General features: G+C 45.2%; 1 protein-coding gene across 1 annotated transcript in view; it reads left to right on the top strand.

Annotated features, from left to right (window-relative positions):
- The window catches only part of LOC309621944 (uncharacterized protein), a gene marked incomplete at both ends in the record, with an annotated part of 85,166 nt that extends 71,547 nt beyond the window's left edge, over nucleotides 1-13,619 (top strand). Inside the window, 2 exons of the mRNA XM_082409215.1 lie at nucleotides 4,890-5,027; nucleotides 13,474-13,619. Coding sequence (XP_082265341.1) covers nucleotides 4,890-5,027; nucleotides 13,474-13,619 — 284 coding nt within the window. The remainder of the gene's footprint in view (nucleotides 1-4,889; nucleotides 5,028-13,473) is intronic.
- Nucleotides 13,620-16,515: the final 2,896 nt, after the last annotated feature.

The raw sequence follows: 16,515 nt of genomic DNA, 5'->3' as shown, positions 1-16,515 counted from the left end.
TTTTCGATAAACGTGGATGTTTGTTTGTTTTGTTTCTTTGGCCGCGCCGCGTGGCCCTGGCCGTGAAAGCACCGAGTCCTAAGCACTGGACCGCCAGGGAATTCCCTAAGTGGGGGGGGGAATTAGAGATGTGGGGCTTGACTTTTTCTTCTTCTTCTTCTTCTTCTTCGGTAGCTAAGCTCTACAAGCGAACGATGGCTGTTGATCAATGTGCTCTCTGTGTTAGGAAGGAAATAACTGTAAAAATGAAAAGCAGCCTTGCCTTAGAACCTACATATCACACAAAGGAAAATAGTCCTTCTGATTCAATTTAGAAGATATCACTTAAAATGTTGAATTGGTGAAATGTCTACCTAGTTTAAAAATTAGAAAGAATAAAACACTGAAAAGCAGCCCCCTAGATAACCACTGTGGTTGCTTGTTTATAGGAGGCATCATTTCTAAAACGTATTTCTAAAATGTTTATATTCAAAACTGTCAAGTGGCCAACTGTATTCAGAGAGGCAATAAAAGAAAGAAAACGGAGTATGACTTTTCTGATAAGCTGCCTTTCCTGGTGATCCCCTGTTCTGGCCTTACTTTCCTTCTTAGTCTGTTAATGTAAGGGTTTGCTACCATCAACTTGGTTTTGCCCTGCTCTGAGCAGGTTTCCCTCTGTGCTGTTTCTGCTTTAATTGAAAATCTTTGGTTCCCATCAGCATTCCATTGCAAACTCCGTTTTTCTTGAGAGCTCCTCTATGCTTTCCCTCTTCATTCTTACATTTTCTCCCATCTCTTGGTGCCTGTTGGCCTGTGCTAATGAAAACCATCCTAAACTTCCTTACGCTCGACTCTGTGCCTCCCTGTAGAGCCCAGTACTCTCCATCCTCTCTCCCTATTCTCTCTTTTCAACTAGTCGAAATCCTAGTGGAGGGAGACCATTAGAGATGAAACATCTTGGTATATATTGCTAGTTTTCTATGTCCCCTGGCTTTTCTATGTTTCTGTTGAAACACTCTTGAGAAGTGTCTGATTTCGTTTTCTACATGGGTACCCTTTAAGGCTCAATACTGGAAAAGAAGGGGATCAGAGTGATCAACCCAACGTGGTATCCTAACGTAACAGTTAAGGAAAGCAACAGGCTTTGTGAGACAGCCAGTGATTTGTCCAAAGTCACACAGATAGTAAACGTCAAAGTCAAAACTGAAATTAGGTCTCCAGACGTGTAGTTCAATACTTTCCCTCATTATTCCATGCTATTTTGAATCTCCTACTTACTCAATTTAGGGGCAAAAGAAATCGAACGCAAAACTTTCCAAAGTTTCTTTTCTTACCTGACATGGTCAGAGAAGAGGAAGCATCCACTGCAGGTACAAGGGATGAGGAGACAACACTAGAGGATGTCCGAGTGGCTGCAGCTGAACGGCGCACGTGTCCAGTACAGAGGTCACTGGTTACTGGTCCAAACAGCTCCACGGAAACCCCAAGACTCTACCAAGTGGTAGTAGGTTTGGTAGGAGAGTGATGTCACAAAGCAGGCAGTTGAAAGGTATGAGAGAGCCAATAGGGAGGTCCGATCCCCAACAGGAAGGCGGGCTTGGGTGAAGAGAGTGTAGGAGAGCTAAAACAACACCTGAGTTTCTGAGCTCTGGGGAGGAAATCCTAGAAGACAGATTTACCTCCCCCAGGCTCTTCCATTAGGGAAATCATTGCCACATTTCTTACAGACGTTCATTAATACACTGAACTAAGAGTTACTTATATTCTACAGAGTATTCTATTTTATGTATCATATACTTAGAGCTATATAGATCTTCTTTAATTAATAATCCTTAGGAAGGAAAGAGCCATCTAGTTTGAACTATTACAGTTGTTCTGAAATCATATGTGTCTAATGAGTGAACTGATAGCAGCTTTTAAGGAGCCAAAGTAGGGATTAAGAAGCTCTTTTTGTAACTTGGTTCAAGAGTAGGGTGAAGTTTGTTGAGTGTACCTTGTGGAGAATGTTGTGGTCCAAGGCTCTTCTCTTTTAGTTTCTTCTCCTTGACTCCTACCTTCCTTGGGCTGGGCTAGGCTGGGGGCCAGGTTGGACTTGCGACTTAACGTTTCTCTTCCGCTTTCTCTTTTTTTTTTTTCTTCCATTATGGGCATTGCTTCGAGGACAAGCCTTGATCTTGCATTGGACGTTACTTCCTGTCACCTTCCAGCAGCAGGAGTCTTCTTTTCAGTGCTTGATGCTTCACGAAATAGACTCTGCCCGTTGGCAGCAAATACCAGAGAGCTAGGAGACAGAGCTGGTTGCAGACCTTTCCTCTTCCAGCCTTTGGTTGCAATTGTTTGGCCCATAATTTGCTAGCTCTAGTTCCTTGGGCCACACAGGTATCCTGCCATCTCCAGCTCTTGTTATATGTGAGAGACATTCTGAACACTGTCCCTTTTTCTTTGCACAGAAGTATATACAGTGTGGCAGTTACTGTAATCTCCTCCGCCTTGCAAACAGCCACTCTAGAATCTTGGACCTCTAGGACTCTCTGTCTTGCATGCTTGGGGGCAAGGCCAAGCAAAATGAAGAGGAGAATAATTAGAGAAAGAGGAGGACGTTGGTGGAGAATTGGGAGCAGGTAAGGTGAAAGGGCACAGGAGAAAAGAGATGCATGTAGACTTTTTGGTTTCTGTGGGAAACAGGTTGACACACTTGGGCCTCATTTGGTATTAACAGAACAGAGAGTTAAAGATCTAAGTAGCTAGATAGTGTGCAGCAACTGCCATGAAGTCTGTACACTGAAGAGAAGAGTCTCACATCTAGTTTTCATTTTGTTTTATGTCATAGTACCTTATTTATAGCATTCACTGGTGTGTTTGTAGAATACAGATGTTTTCAAATGCTCTGGTTTTGTCTACATGGTTATCTCCTTGTCCTGTTTGTAAGGAATCCAACATTGTAAGACATATTGCATGTTTTTCTCTTGACGATTGTTGACCTTGAAGCGTCATGAACTAACTTGAGCTGTTGGATTCTGTGGAGAAACGTTCAAAAGGGTCTGTGAAAAAGGCACTGTGGTGAGTCGCATTATGCACCCGAGCGTAAGGAGCAAGATATCTGCCACCAGCCCAGCTTGGCCTGGATTGCCTCTGTTTTAGTTCCCCTGGTTAGTGCTTTTCTCCCTAACCACTCTTGTGACTGTGATAATGTGAGTAAGGGCGGAGTTGCTAATGATCTATGTGTGAGGTAAGCTGGTTTGAGGGAGGAAATCTATGGACCTAGTCATTTTCCTTGGTGGTAAGCTTTCAGGGGTGCAGAGATGGATCTTCCTGGGGCCTTTTCTGGTCCCAGGAAGATATCGCATAGATGGGACCTCCCAAGACACACATTGAATCTTTAGGCCTGTTTTTCCTATTATGAGGTACGAACGAGTTTCTTCACTGATGGGGATGATGCTTATCTGAGAAGAAATTGTGAAAGGTGGTGTAGTGTAGAGGTGTGGCTTAAGCTTTTAAGTTTTCCTCCAGGTTTTTCCCCTAAGCTTCCTACTTCGGACGGCCTACTTACATGATACTAGTAGGTGATGTCCGGCTAACAACTTCCTAAATATACCTGCAAGCCAGATCAGTGTCTCTTTTCTCTGTATTCCCATGGAAATCAAGAGTCCCGCCGAATTTTCCATCGAAACAGTTGATTTGTGTTGTCTCTAGGAATTCTAAAGGGCGTACCGTTGCTTCCTAACCGGTGTCATTTGGGAGATCCGCCTCTGTACGTTCAAATGATTAATTTTGAGACTTTGCTCATGTGTGCAGTAAACCCTTGAATTCCCTAAGACCTTCCTTTCCTCCATCTCCTACCCCATTAAGCCCGCTTCAGTTCATCTCCTGAATTTCTTTGGAATCTGTCAGCCAGCTCTTCCTCAACTTCCTAATACTGAACTTGCCTGTCTGTTGCGATTAGGTCCTAACTGGTGTCCATATATCTTGTTTCCTTCCAATCCACTCTTCACACAAGAAACCTTCAAAGCAAGTTGGAACGTTGCTCATAAACATCGCTCACAAGCATTGTTTTGAGAATAGAAAACACACTGTTGGCCTTTAAGACTCTGCGTGGTCTAGAATCCTCTCTGCTTCTCTAGCCCCATCTTGTGCCACTTTTGCCCTCACTTTCTATGCTTCAGATACACTGAATTAACCTTAGTTCTCACTCATCTGACAGAAGTCAGTTCAGATACTATTTTTCACTGTGATTCCTAGCATTAAGGAATTTGATTATCAGGTTTTGTATGAGGACTATTTCATCAGGGGTACAGAAGTTCTGGCCATCTCTGGTTTTGGATATCCCTTATTTGTTGAGACCTTTGCGTTGTTTGGTTGCCTTTTGTCTGTTTTCCAGATGGGAAAACAGGAACAAGGGAAGTATAGGTTATTACTAGGTGGGGTTGAACAAGTGGAGCAGCAAACTGCAAAGCAGAAAGAAGAGGGACGTACTATAGAGGGATATGACTTCCATTCTCAAGGCGCCTGCATCCTGTGCAGGGAGACAGCCTAACATAAAATGTGCCTAACAACAAATATATTGACTTCTTACTAAAAATCTCCAGTTCATAGAACCGAGGGGTTTGTACCTTCTCCTTTAAAAGTGATAGTCCTGGGACTTCCCCGGTGGTCCCGTGGTGAAGACTCTGCGCTTCCAATGCAGCAGGCGTGGGTTCAATCCCTGGTTGGGGAGCTAAGATCCCACATGCTGCACAGCCAAAGAAATTTTTGTCGAACGTTATACTCCTGTATTGTTGGCTTTAGTGGTTTAGATTTTGTTGTACTGTTAAGAAGATTTCAGTTTATTTACCGGGAACAAACAACACATAATGTAAAAATAGTTTCCCAGAAACGATTTCCATCATTCTCTTCCTCCCTTTCTCCCGCAGACTGGTGTTTCACCTTGACAAGTTCTCTGTCATTCCATAGGAAAGCTGTCTGGCTTGGAGGTTGCAATCCCAGGGAATTTTTCATCAGCGGGGAAGTCTCCATCACTACAGAGGAATCAAGGGAGAAGTCAGTCCCTGGTAAGTGAGATGCTCCCCCTAAACACCAACACAGCAGTCGTGTACCTTTCAAGGGGTTCAGGGGCAAGATGGGCAAGGCATTTCTACTAACTCTTCTTAAGGATCACGGACAGTGCCCTATGCTACGAGGTAAGCGGTGACTGCTGTAGTTCTTACTGGTGATCCTTTCCTGTCACTGATTCTCGGCCTTCTTTGTATTTCATAGGACTGTTGTCAGTCCAATACAAAATGAGTCTTATTTTTAAAAACCTGAAATGTTTTACAGAGCCTAGCATTCTCATATAGGGTCCTTTCCATTCTCCCCACTTTCCCGAGAGGCCAAGAACACTTCACACCATGAACTAGGAGAGGGGGTAGAGCCCTTTTTGATGAAATACATCAACAAAGACAGAGCCTTAGCCTGCTTGCTCTCTGGACAGGATCTCGGACCACAAGGTCTTCAATCCTGGTATAAATGAAGGAAGTGAGGACAGTTCAACTGGCACTCTGATAACAAGAGTTCGGAAACACCTTCCAAAGAGACTATAGCAGTAGATGAGGGAAGGGAGTGCTACAGTGTGGCAGTACAGGGGGAATGATCGGCTACAGCAGTGAAAAGTGTGGTACCGATTGGTGTGCTCTCGGGGTTCTTGTACATGTAGCATAGATGACCTCTACAGTGGCCCTCCCACCTTCCCACCTGCATTAGGTGTTCTTTTTTTTTGTAATTTATGTTTATGTATTTATTTACTGTTTGAACTTATTTATTCTACGTATTTATTTTTTTGGCTGCACTGGGTCTCTCATTGCTGTGCACGGGCTTTCTCTAGTTGGCGGCTAGCGGGGGCTACTCTCGGTTGCGGTGTGCGGGCATCTCATCGCGGTGGCTTCTCTTGTTGCGGAGCATGGGCTGTAGGCACGTGGGCTTCGGTAGTTGAGGCTCACGGGCTCTAGAATGCAGGCTCCGTCGTTGTGGCACATGCGCTTAGTTGCTGCACGGCATGTGGGATCTTCGCAGACCAGGGCTCGAACCCGTGTCCCCTGCATTGGCAGGCGCCACCAGGGAAGCCCTAGGTGTTCTCATATAGAGTCTAAAAACAGAGAGCACTGAGAGAAGGTAGTGGTTATTAAAGGCTCAGGATCTAAATTCTACCTGTCTCTACACCCCTTCCCAGCTGTCGATTTGACCCCATTTTTGAATGCCGACCTCATTCTTCAACTTTCTCTGGCGTTTGTTATACTCACCTTGAAAACTTGTTTCTGTGATGCGTTGAGCAGACACAGGGTGGCAGACTGCAGAGGTGGAAGCTGGTGGTCGGATATTTGTGGGCTGAATCTCCTTCAGTCCCATTCCCATTTCTGGTTGCCCAGAGGCCCGACTTCCTGTGTATGACGCCGAGCCGTAGGATTGCGGGCAGGAGCCAAGTTCTCCATACAGTAAAGACCCCAGTGTGCCTTGGTTACAGTAATATACCTGGCTTCCTTCCTGGCAGGGAAGTGACAGGCGGCTCTGCCCCTGATTTGGAATCTGAGATGGTGTTCCCTGAGCAAGGCTGGCAGAAAGCGATGGATGTAGAGGGACCATGTTCTTGGCGTCTGAAGTTTTATCATCCTGGGCTGCCAGAAACATGGAGGAGGCAGCTGTGTGGCGGTCAGTGAGTGCCAGAGTAAAGTCTCCGAGTGAAGAAGAATTCTTTTCAGTGCTTGCTGTGATGTCCCACTCAAGAACACCTGGATAGGAAGCAGCTGAAGTGGAGATCTGGCTGTGGTCAGTAACTCCAGATAACATAGTCGTGCTAGAATGTTGGTAAAGGTAGGCACTACCCATGAGTGTCTGGAAAGGGGTACCAGTAGCCGATGCCGAACTGACGGCAGGGGCAGAGACTCTGGAGAAGTTGCAGACACTTCGTGTTAGGGAAGTTGCATTGCTCACCACAGGAGGAGAATGCTGCAGAGAATTTAGAGTTCCAAGTAGAGATGGATGTTGGAAATTTTCTGTAAGAACAAGAGGGTCATGAAAAACTCAGGGAGGTTGAGAAATTCTCACTACGTTTGAGGAACGGCATCATCTGAAGGTTCTTGCTATCAGGACACCTCTACTATCACTACTTCCTGAGAAACCCAAAATCAGACAGTTAATGATGGCTGTAAGGACTGAGCAGTTTTCCACTCTTCTCTATTAACTGCCTGTGCTCCCATCTTGGGCACAGACGGGCAGAAGAGCCAAGTGGTGTGGTTCAGAGATTGTTCTCTAGGCTGGAAGCAACCTTCTCCCTGCCCTGTCTTTCCCTTCAGCCTGCACTCGTATTGACTTCTATGCTATTTCCTAGACTGGAAGCATTTTAGAACTAGGAGGCCCTTAGAGAACTTCGATGTTCTCAGTCTCATTTCGTGAGTAAGGAAACTGAGGCTCAGAGAGGTCGGGTTGACTTGTTCAAGTTCTCTCATTATGTTAGTATCATTACCAGGTTTCAGAACCTAAGTATCCTGACTTCCTTGCCAGGACTCCACTCTGAGCATGATACTGCCAGAAAGCAGGAGAAATAGAACTTATAATATAGGCATTTTTTTTGTCCATTAGAAAACAGTACGGCTGTTACCATTGTCGTCTTCAGTGTCTCCCTTTGCTTGTGCAGTTCCCACGCTATTACCTAGAGGTGACGTACAGCTCAGTCCAACTGGTGAATTGAAAGAGTCATTTTTGCCCTCTTCAAGCCTGGTTTCTCATCCTACCTCAAAATGATTACCCGAAAGTGGATTTCTTAAGTGCTTTTGGAAAGGGAAGAGTTATCTGATTACTTCAGATTCCTCACCTGTAAAGTGGTTATAACACCACCACCAATAATAATAGCAGTAATAATTAATAGATGAATAAGCTGATCTATTGCGTATGATTTATATGGAGGAAGATACAATAAGTTCTAGAAAGACAAAGAAAAATCATGACAAGCATATTACGTTAACGAAAAAGAAATCCATAGATATTAATGAAAACTGGGGTATGTGGCAAGTATCGAAGCCTAATGAATTTACTAACAAATGGCATTCTGTACTATCCATGCAATATTATGAAAGTGAATTTTGCCCACTCTATTTTAGTGAATACTATTAACCAGAAGACACGATGGAGGTGATAGAGGTGAATGAATTCCTAGCCAATGCATACAGACAGAGAAGGTATGTCAGTAAAAAATGCATAACAAGCAACAGAATGCAATAAATGTGCATGTATAGGTAGCCACAACACATATAGACAAGTATTTCAATGAAAACCGGTACGAAGCAGACAGCAAAATAATAAGTGTAAAAGAGTTTCATTATTGTGCTCCTTCATATTTTTACCCAGCAAGTAAGAGGTATTAAGCCTAGGAGAAATATATATTTCAATGAATATAGCTTATATAATAAGCAGAAAGGAAGCTTAAAATGTATCAGGAAGGTTTTTGGATTTATCCTAGAACTTAGATTAGAATCATCTTCAGCATCCAAGAAGATGGCATCCCAAAACCTCAAAAAACCATCATGCCTAGAATCCAATTAAAAAAGATTTTCAAATGTAAGAAAATCCACAGGACTCCACAATATGGTTTTCGATAAACGTGGATGTTTGTTTGTTTTGTTTCTTTGGCCGCGCCGCGTGGCCCTGGCCGTGAAAGCACCGAGTCCTAAGCACTGGACCGCCAGGGAATTCCCTAAGTGGGGGGGGGAATTAGAGATGTGGGGCTTGACTTTTTCTTCTTCTTCTTCGGTAGCTAAGCTCTACAAGCGAACGATGGCTGTTGATCAATGTGCTCTCTGTGTTAGGAAGGAAATAACTGTAAAAATGAAAAGCAGCCTTGCCTTAGAACCTACATATCACACCAAGGAAAATAGTCCTTCTGATTCAATTTAGAAGATATCACTTAAAATGTTGAATTGGTGAAATGTCTACCTAGTTTAAAAATTAGAAAGAATAAAACACTGAAAAGCAGCCCCCTAGATAACCACTGTGGTTGCTTGTTTATAGGAGGCATCATTTCTAAAACGTATTTCTAAAATGTTTATATTCAAAACTGTCAAGTGGCCAACTGTATTCAGAGAGGCAATAAAAGAAAGAAAACGGAGTATGACTTTTCTGATAAGCTGCCTTTCCTGGTGATCCCCTGTTCTGGCCTTACTTTCCTTCTTAGTCTGTTAATGTAAGGGTTTGCTACCATCAACTTGGTTTTGCCCTGCTCTGAGCAGGTTTCCCTCTGTGCTGTTTCTGCTTTAATTGAAAATCTTTGGTTCCCATCAGCATTCCATTGCAAACTCCGTTTTTCTTGAGAGCTCCTCTATGCTTTCCCTCTTCATTCTTACATTTTCTCCCATCTCTTGGTGCCTGTTGGCCTGTGCTAATGAAAACCATCCTAAACTTCCTTACGCTCGACTCTGTGCCTCCCTGTAGAGCCCAGTACTCTCCATCCTCTCTCCCTATTCTCTCTTTTCAACTAGTCGAAATCCTAGTGGAGGGAGACCATTAGAGATGAAACATCTTGGTATATATTGCTAGTTTTCTATGTCCCCTGGCTTTTCTATGTTTCTGTTGAAACACTCTTGAGAAGTGTCTGATTTCGTTTTCTACATGGGTACCCTTTAAGGCTCAATACTGGAAAAGAAGGGGATCAGAGTGATCAACCCAACGTGGTATCCTAACGTAACAGTTAAGGAAAGCAACAGGCTTTGTGAGACAGCCAGTGATTTGTCCAAAGTCACACAGATAGTAAACGTCAAAGTCAAAACTGAAATTAGGTCTCCAGACGTGTAGTTCAATACTTTCCCTCATTATTCCATGCTATTTTGAATCTCCTACTTACTCAATTTAGGGGCAAAAGAAATCGAACGCAAAACTTTCCAAAGTTTCTTTTCTTACCTGACATGGTCAGAGAAGAGGAAGCATCCACTGCAGGTACAAGGGATGAGGAGACAACACTAGAGGATGTCCGAGTGGCTGCAGCTGAACGGCGCACGTGTCCAGTACAGAGGTCACTGGTTACTGGTCCAAACAGCTCCACGGAAACCCCAAGACTCTACCAAGTGGTAGTAGGTTTGGTAGGAGAGTGATGTCACAAAGCAGGCAGTTGAAAGGTATGAGAGAGCCAATAGGGAGGTCCGATCCCCAACAGGAAGGCGGGCTTGGGTGAAGAGAGTGTAGGAGAGCTAAAACAACACCTGAGTTTCTGAGCTCTGGGGAGGAAATCCTAGAAGACAGATTTACCTCCCCCAGGCTCTTCCATTAGGGAAATCATTGCCACATTTCTTACAGACGTTCATTAATACACTGAACTAAGAGTTACTTATATTCTACAGAGTATTCTATTTTATGTATCATATACTTAGAGCTATATAGATCTTCTTTAATTAATAATCCTTAGGAAGGAAAGAGCCATCTAGTTTGAACTATTACAGTTGTTCTGAAATCATATGTGTCTAATGAGTGAACTGATAGCAGCTTTTAAGGAGCCAAAGTAGGGATTAAGAAGCTCTCTTTGTAACTTGGTTCAAGAGTAGGGTGAAGTTTGTTGAGTGTACCTTGTGGAGAATGTTGTGGTCCAAGGCTCTTCTCTTTTAGTTTCTTCTCCTTGACTCCTACCTTCCTTGGGCTGGGCTAGGCTGGGGGCCAGGTTGGACTTGCGACTTAACGTTTCTCTTCCGCTTTCTCTTTTTTTTTTTTCTTCCATTATGGGCATTGCTTCGAGGACAAGCCTTGATCTTGCATTGGACGTTACTTCCTGTCACCTTCCAGCAGCAGGAGTCTTCTTTTCAGTGCTTGATGCTTCACGAAATAGACTCTGCCCGTTGGCAGCAAATACCAGAGAGCTAGGAGACAGAGCTGGTTGCAGACCTTTCCTCTTCCAGCCTTTGGTTGCAATTGTTTGGCCCATAATTTGCTAGCTCTAGTTCCTTGGGCCACACAGGTATCCTGCCATCTCCAGCTCTTGTTATATGTGAGAGACATTCTGAACACTGTCCCTTTTTCTTTGCACAGAAGTATATACAGTGTGGCAGTTACTGTAATCTCCTCCGCCTTGCAAACAGCCACTCTAGAATCTTGGACCTCTAGGACTCTCTGTCTTGCATGCTTGGGGGCAAGGCCAAGCAAAATGAAGAGGAGAATAATTAGAGAAAGAGGAGGACGTTGGTGGAGAATTGGGAGCAGGTAAGGTGAAAGGGCACAGGAGAAAAGAGATGCATGTAGACTTTTTGGTTTCTGTGGGAAACAGGTTGACACACTTGGGCCTCATTTGGTATTAACAGAACAGAGAGTTAAAGATCTAAGTAGCTAGATAGTGTGCAGCAACTGCCATGAAGTCTGTACACTGAAGAGAAGAGTCTCACATCTAGTTTTCATTTTGTTTTATGTCATAGTACCTTATTTATAGCATTCACTGGTGTGTTTGTAGAATACAGATGTTTTCAAATGCTCTGGTTTTGTCTACATGGTTATCTCCTTGTCCTGTTTGTAAGGAATCCAACATTGTAAGACATATTGCATGTTTTTCTCTTGACGATTGTTGACCTTGAAGCGTCATGAACTAACTTGAGCTGTTGGATTCTGTGGAGAAACGTTCAAAAGGGTCTGTGAAAAAGGCACTGTGGTGAGTCGCATTATGCACCCGAGCGTAAGGAGCAAGATATCTGCCACCAGCCCAGCTTGGCCTGGATTGCCTCTGTTTTAGTTCCCCTGGTTAGTGCTTTTCTCCCTAACCACTCTTGTGACTGTGATAATGTGAGTAAGGGCGGAGTTGCTAATGATCTATGTGTGAGGTAAGCTGGTTTGAGGGAGGAAATCTATGGACCTAGTCATTTTCCTTGGTGGTAAGCTTTCAGGGGTGCAGAGATGGATCTTCCTGGGGCCTTTTCTGGTCCCAGGAAGATATCGCATAGATGGGACCTCCCAAGACACACATTGAATCTTTAGGCCTGTTTTTCCTATTATGAGGTACGAACGAGTTTCTTCACTGATGGGGATGATGCTTATCTGAGAAGAAATTGTGAAAGGTGGTGTAGTGTAGAGGTGTGGCTTAAGCTTTTAAGTTTTCCTCCAGGTTTTTCCCCTAAGCTTCCTACTTCGGACGGCCTACTTACATGATACTAGTAGGTGATGTCCGGCTAACAGCTTCCTAAATATACCTGCAAGCCAGATCAGTGTCTCTTTTCTCTGTATTCCCATGGAAATCAAGAGTCCCGCCGAATTTTCCATCGAAACAGTTGATTTGTGTTGTCTCTAGGAATTCTAAAGGGCGTACCGTTGCTTCCTAACCGGTGTCATTTGGGAGATCCGCCTCTGTACGTTCAAATGATTAATTTTGAGACTTTGCTCATGTGTGCAGTAAACCCTTGAATTCCCTAAGACCTTCCTTTCCTCCATCTCCTACCCCATTAAGCCCGCTTCAGTTCATCTCCTGAATTTCTTTGGAATCTGTCAGCCAGCTCTTCCTCAACTTCCTAATACTGAACTTGCCTGTCTGTTGCGATTAGGTCCTAACTGGTGTCCATATATCTTGTTTCCTTCCAATCCACTCTTCACACAAGAAACCTTCAAAGCAAGTTGGAACGTTGCTCATAAACATCGCTCACAAGCATTGTTTTGAGAATAGAAAACACACTGTTGGCCTTTAAGACTCTGCGTGGTCTAGAATCCTCTCTGCTTCTCTAGCCCCATCTTGTGCCACTTTTGCCCTCACTTTCTATGCTTCAGATACACTGAATTAACCTTAGTTCTCACTCATCTGACAGAAGTCAGTTCAGATACTATTTTTCACTGTGATTCCTAGCATTAAGGAATTTGATTATCAGGTTTTGTATGAGGACTATTTCATCAGGGGTACAGAAGTTCTGGCCATCTCTGGTTTTGGATATCCCTTATTTGTTGAGACCTTTGCGTTGTTTGGTTGCCTTTTGTCTGTTTTCCAGATGGGAAAACAGGAACAAGGGAAGTATAGGTTATTACTAGGTGGGGTTGAACAAGTGGAGCAGCAAACTGCAAAGCAGAAAGAAGAGGGACGTACTATAGAGGGATATGACTTCCATTCTCAAGGCGCCTGCATCCTGTGCAGGGAGACAGCCTAACATAAAATGTGCCTAACAACAAATATATTGACTTCTTACTAAAAATCTCCAGTTCATAGAACCGAGGGGTTTGTACCTTCTCCTTTAAAAGTGATAGTCCTGGGACTTCCCCGGTGGTCCCGTGGTGAAGACTCTGCGCTTCCAACGCAGCAGGCGTGGGTTCAATCCCTGGTTGGGGAGCTAAGATCCCACATGCTGCGCAGCCAAAGAAATTTTTGTCGAACGTTATACTCCTGTATTGTTGGCTTTAGTGGTTTAGATTTTGTTGTACTGTTAAGAAGATTTCAGTTTATTTACCGGGAACAAACAACACATAATGTAAAAATAGTTTCCCAGAAACGATTTCCATCATTCTCTTCCTCCCTTTCTCCCGCAGACTGGTGTTTCACCTTGACAAGTTCTCTGTCATTCCATAGGAAAGCTGTCTGGCTTGGAGGTTGCAATCCCAGGGAATTTTTCATCAGCGGGGAAGTCTCCATCACTACAGAGGAATCAAGGGAGAAGTCAGTCCCTGGTAAGTGAGATGCTCCCCCTAAACACCAACACAGCAGTCGTGTACCTTTCAAGGGGTTCAGGGGCAAGATGGGCAAGGCATTTCTACTAACTCTTCTTAAGGATCACGGACAGTGCCCTATGCTACGAGGTAAGCGGTGACTGCTGTAGTTCTTACTGGTGATCCTTTCCTGTCACTGATTCTCGGCTTTCTTTGTATTTCATAGGACTGTTGTCAGTCCAATACAAAATGAGTCTTATTTTTAAAAACCTGAAATGTTTTACAGAGCCTAGCATTCTCATATAGGGTCCTTTCCATTCTCCCCACTTTCCCGAGAGGCCAAGAACACGTCACACCATGAACTAGGAGAGGGGGTAGAGCCCTTTGTGATGAAATACATCAACAAAGACAGAGCCTTAGCCTGCTTGCTCTCTGGACAGGATCTCGGACCACAAGGTCTTCAATCCTGGTATAAATGAAGGAAGTGAGGACAGTTCAACTGGCACTCTCATAACAAGAGTTCGGAAACACCTTCCGAAGAGACTATAGCAGTAGATGAGGGAAGGGAGTGCTACAGTGTGGCAGTACAGGGGGAACGATCGGCTACAGCAGTGAAAAGTGTGGTACCGATTGGTGTGCTCTCGGGGTTCTTGTACATGTAGCATAGATGACCTCTACGGTGGCCCTCCCACCTTCCCACCTGCATTAGGTGTTCTTTTTTTTTGTAATTTATGTTTATGTATTTATTTACTGTTTGAACTTATTTATTCTACGTATTTATGTTTTTGGCTGCACTGGGTCTCTCATTGCTGTGCACGGGCTTTCTCTAGTTGGCGGCTAGCGGGGGCTACTCTCGGTTGCGGTGTGCGGGCATCTCATCGCGGTGGCTTCTCTTGTTGCGGAGCATGGGCTGTAGGCACGTGGGCTTCGGTAGTTGAGGCTCACGGGCTCTAGAATGCAGGCTCCGTCGTCGTGGCACATGCGCTTAGTTGCTGCACGGCATGTGGGATCTTCGCAGACCAGGGCTCGAACCCGTGTCCCCTGCATTGGCAGGCGCCACCAGGGAAGCCCTAGGTGTTCTCATATAGAGTCTAAAAACAGAGAGCACTGAGAGAAGGTAGTGGTTATTAAAGGCTCAGGATCTAAATTCTACCTGTCTCTACACCCCTTCCCAGCTGTCGATTTGACCCCATTTTTGAATGCTGACCTCATTGTTCAACTTTTCTCTGCCGTCTGTATACTCACCTTGAAAACTTGTTTCTGTGATGCGTTGAGCAGACACAGGGTGGCAGACTGCAGAGGTGGAAGCTGGTGGTCGGATATTTGTGGGCTGAATCTCCTTCAGTCCCATTCCCATTTCTGGTTGCCCAGAGGCCCTACTTCCTGTGTGTGACGCCGAGCCGTAGGATTGCGGGCAGGAGCCAAGTTCTCCATACAGTAAAGACCCCAGTGTGCCTTGGTTACAGTAATATACCTGGCTTCCTTCCTGGCAGGGAAGTGACAGGCGGCTATGCCCCTGCTTTGTTCGTGGGCCTCCTGATCCAGCAGTTCCCTTGGCTCTGCCCCTGTCGTCAGCTGCCCCTAGGATAACTCTGAGCCCTAGCCACTTCTCTGGTAGATTTCCCTATTCCCCCACTACAGTCACACCTGAATAAGGCAACTCAGACCTTTCAGAGATGTGTCCTGAACCTCTTGTTTTCTGAAATACCTATCTGGTGGTTGTGAGACTTAAGGCCAGCGTCCCCGAGAGACTTTTTCTATTTCTCCTAGTAAACCTAGACTCATCTTCTGTCACCTTCAACTCTACTCCAATTGTGTTCTTTCAACCCAGACCTCTGACCCTGCTTTTTACTTCTGCCATTTCATCCTCGCTCCTGCTTCCTTTCCTAAATCCATACGTCTCTTTTGGCCTTCCTAGCCCTGGGCCAAGTTCCTTCCTCTTTGCTCAGTTTTTACCCCTTTCCTTCATTCTCCCATCCAACTTTCAGTCCTTCCTTTCTCACGCCCCAGTTAGCAGCATCTGAAAATTCGAAAGGTTTGTTACTCGTCTATTAATTGTATTCCATTTACTTACTCAGTTCTATACCTGTCTTACCTGTGTATGGAAGAACAGCTGGTAGCCAAGGTGGCACCAAGAATCCTAGCAGCTCTCACTTGACGTATCCGTAGTAGTCGGCAATTTCCATTTCGTTTTCCCTCTCGGTGAAAAATTGCAGCTTGCCCGAAGAGGTGTATCCGGCAGCATTCTCCCGTTGTTGTTGAGCCCGCCTCTTCATGGCCTCTCGCTCTGGCCTCTGCTCTTGTTCGATGGGCTTTGACATGACTGGCTCAGGCACGTTGGGTTCCCTCCATGGAACTCGTTGCTTGCTGAAGTCTTGGAGTAGAAATTGGGTTTGGAGCTTGGGTGGGGACTGGCGCTTATTCACAGCAGGGGGAACAGGCTCCCGCTGGAGAGGAGCGCCAGATGAAGTTTTGGAGGGTGCAGGCCTAGGAGCAGCAGACTGAGGGACACGAGGCTGGGTATGGTTGGGCCAAGCCGGTTGGGTTGGGTTGGTCACAGTTGGCTGAGCTGGTTTGGCGGGGCCTGGCAAAGAGGCAGGAGCTGGCTGGGATGAATTGGCTGCAGCAGGTTGAGCTGAGTCAGTAGAACCAGGCTGGGCACGGTAAGCCCCAGCAGGCCGATGTGAGGCCAGAGACTGTGGCCTCCGAGGAGCGGGTCGAGCTTGAGGCTTGTCCCAGGCAGAAAAAGGCAGAGGTATCAACTTGACCTTCCCAGGAGGAGGCCGCTCATACTGGGCTGGAGACGGACACTCTGTTTCAGCACTGCTGTCTGGTTTCTGGGCTTGGACTTGCGTTTTCTCAGGACCCTTCCCCTCACGTGGGGTATGCCGCCATGGCTGGATAGCTGGGGGTGGCTGGGGGTCT

The sequence above is a fragment of the Balaenoptera borealis genome, assembly GCF_965194805.1.
Source record: "Balaenoptera borealis genome assembly, contig: HAP1_SCAFFOLD_1245, whole genome shotgun sequence".
Classification (NCBI taxonomy): Eukaryota; Metazoa; Chordata; class Mammalia; order Artiodactyla; family Balaenopteridae; genus Balaenoptera; species Balaenoptera borealis.
The sequence above is the reverse complement of the archived record's forward strand: the minus strand, read 5'-3'. Positions and strand labels throughout refer to the sequence as shown.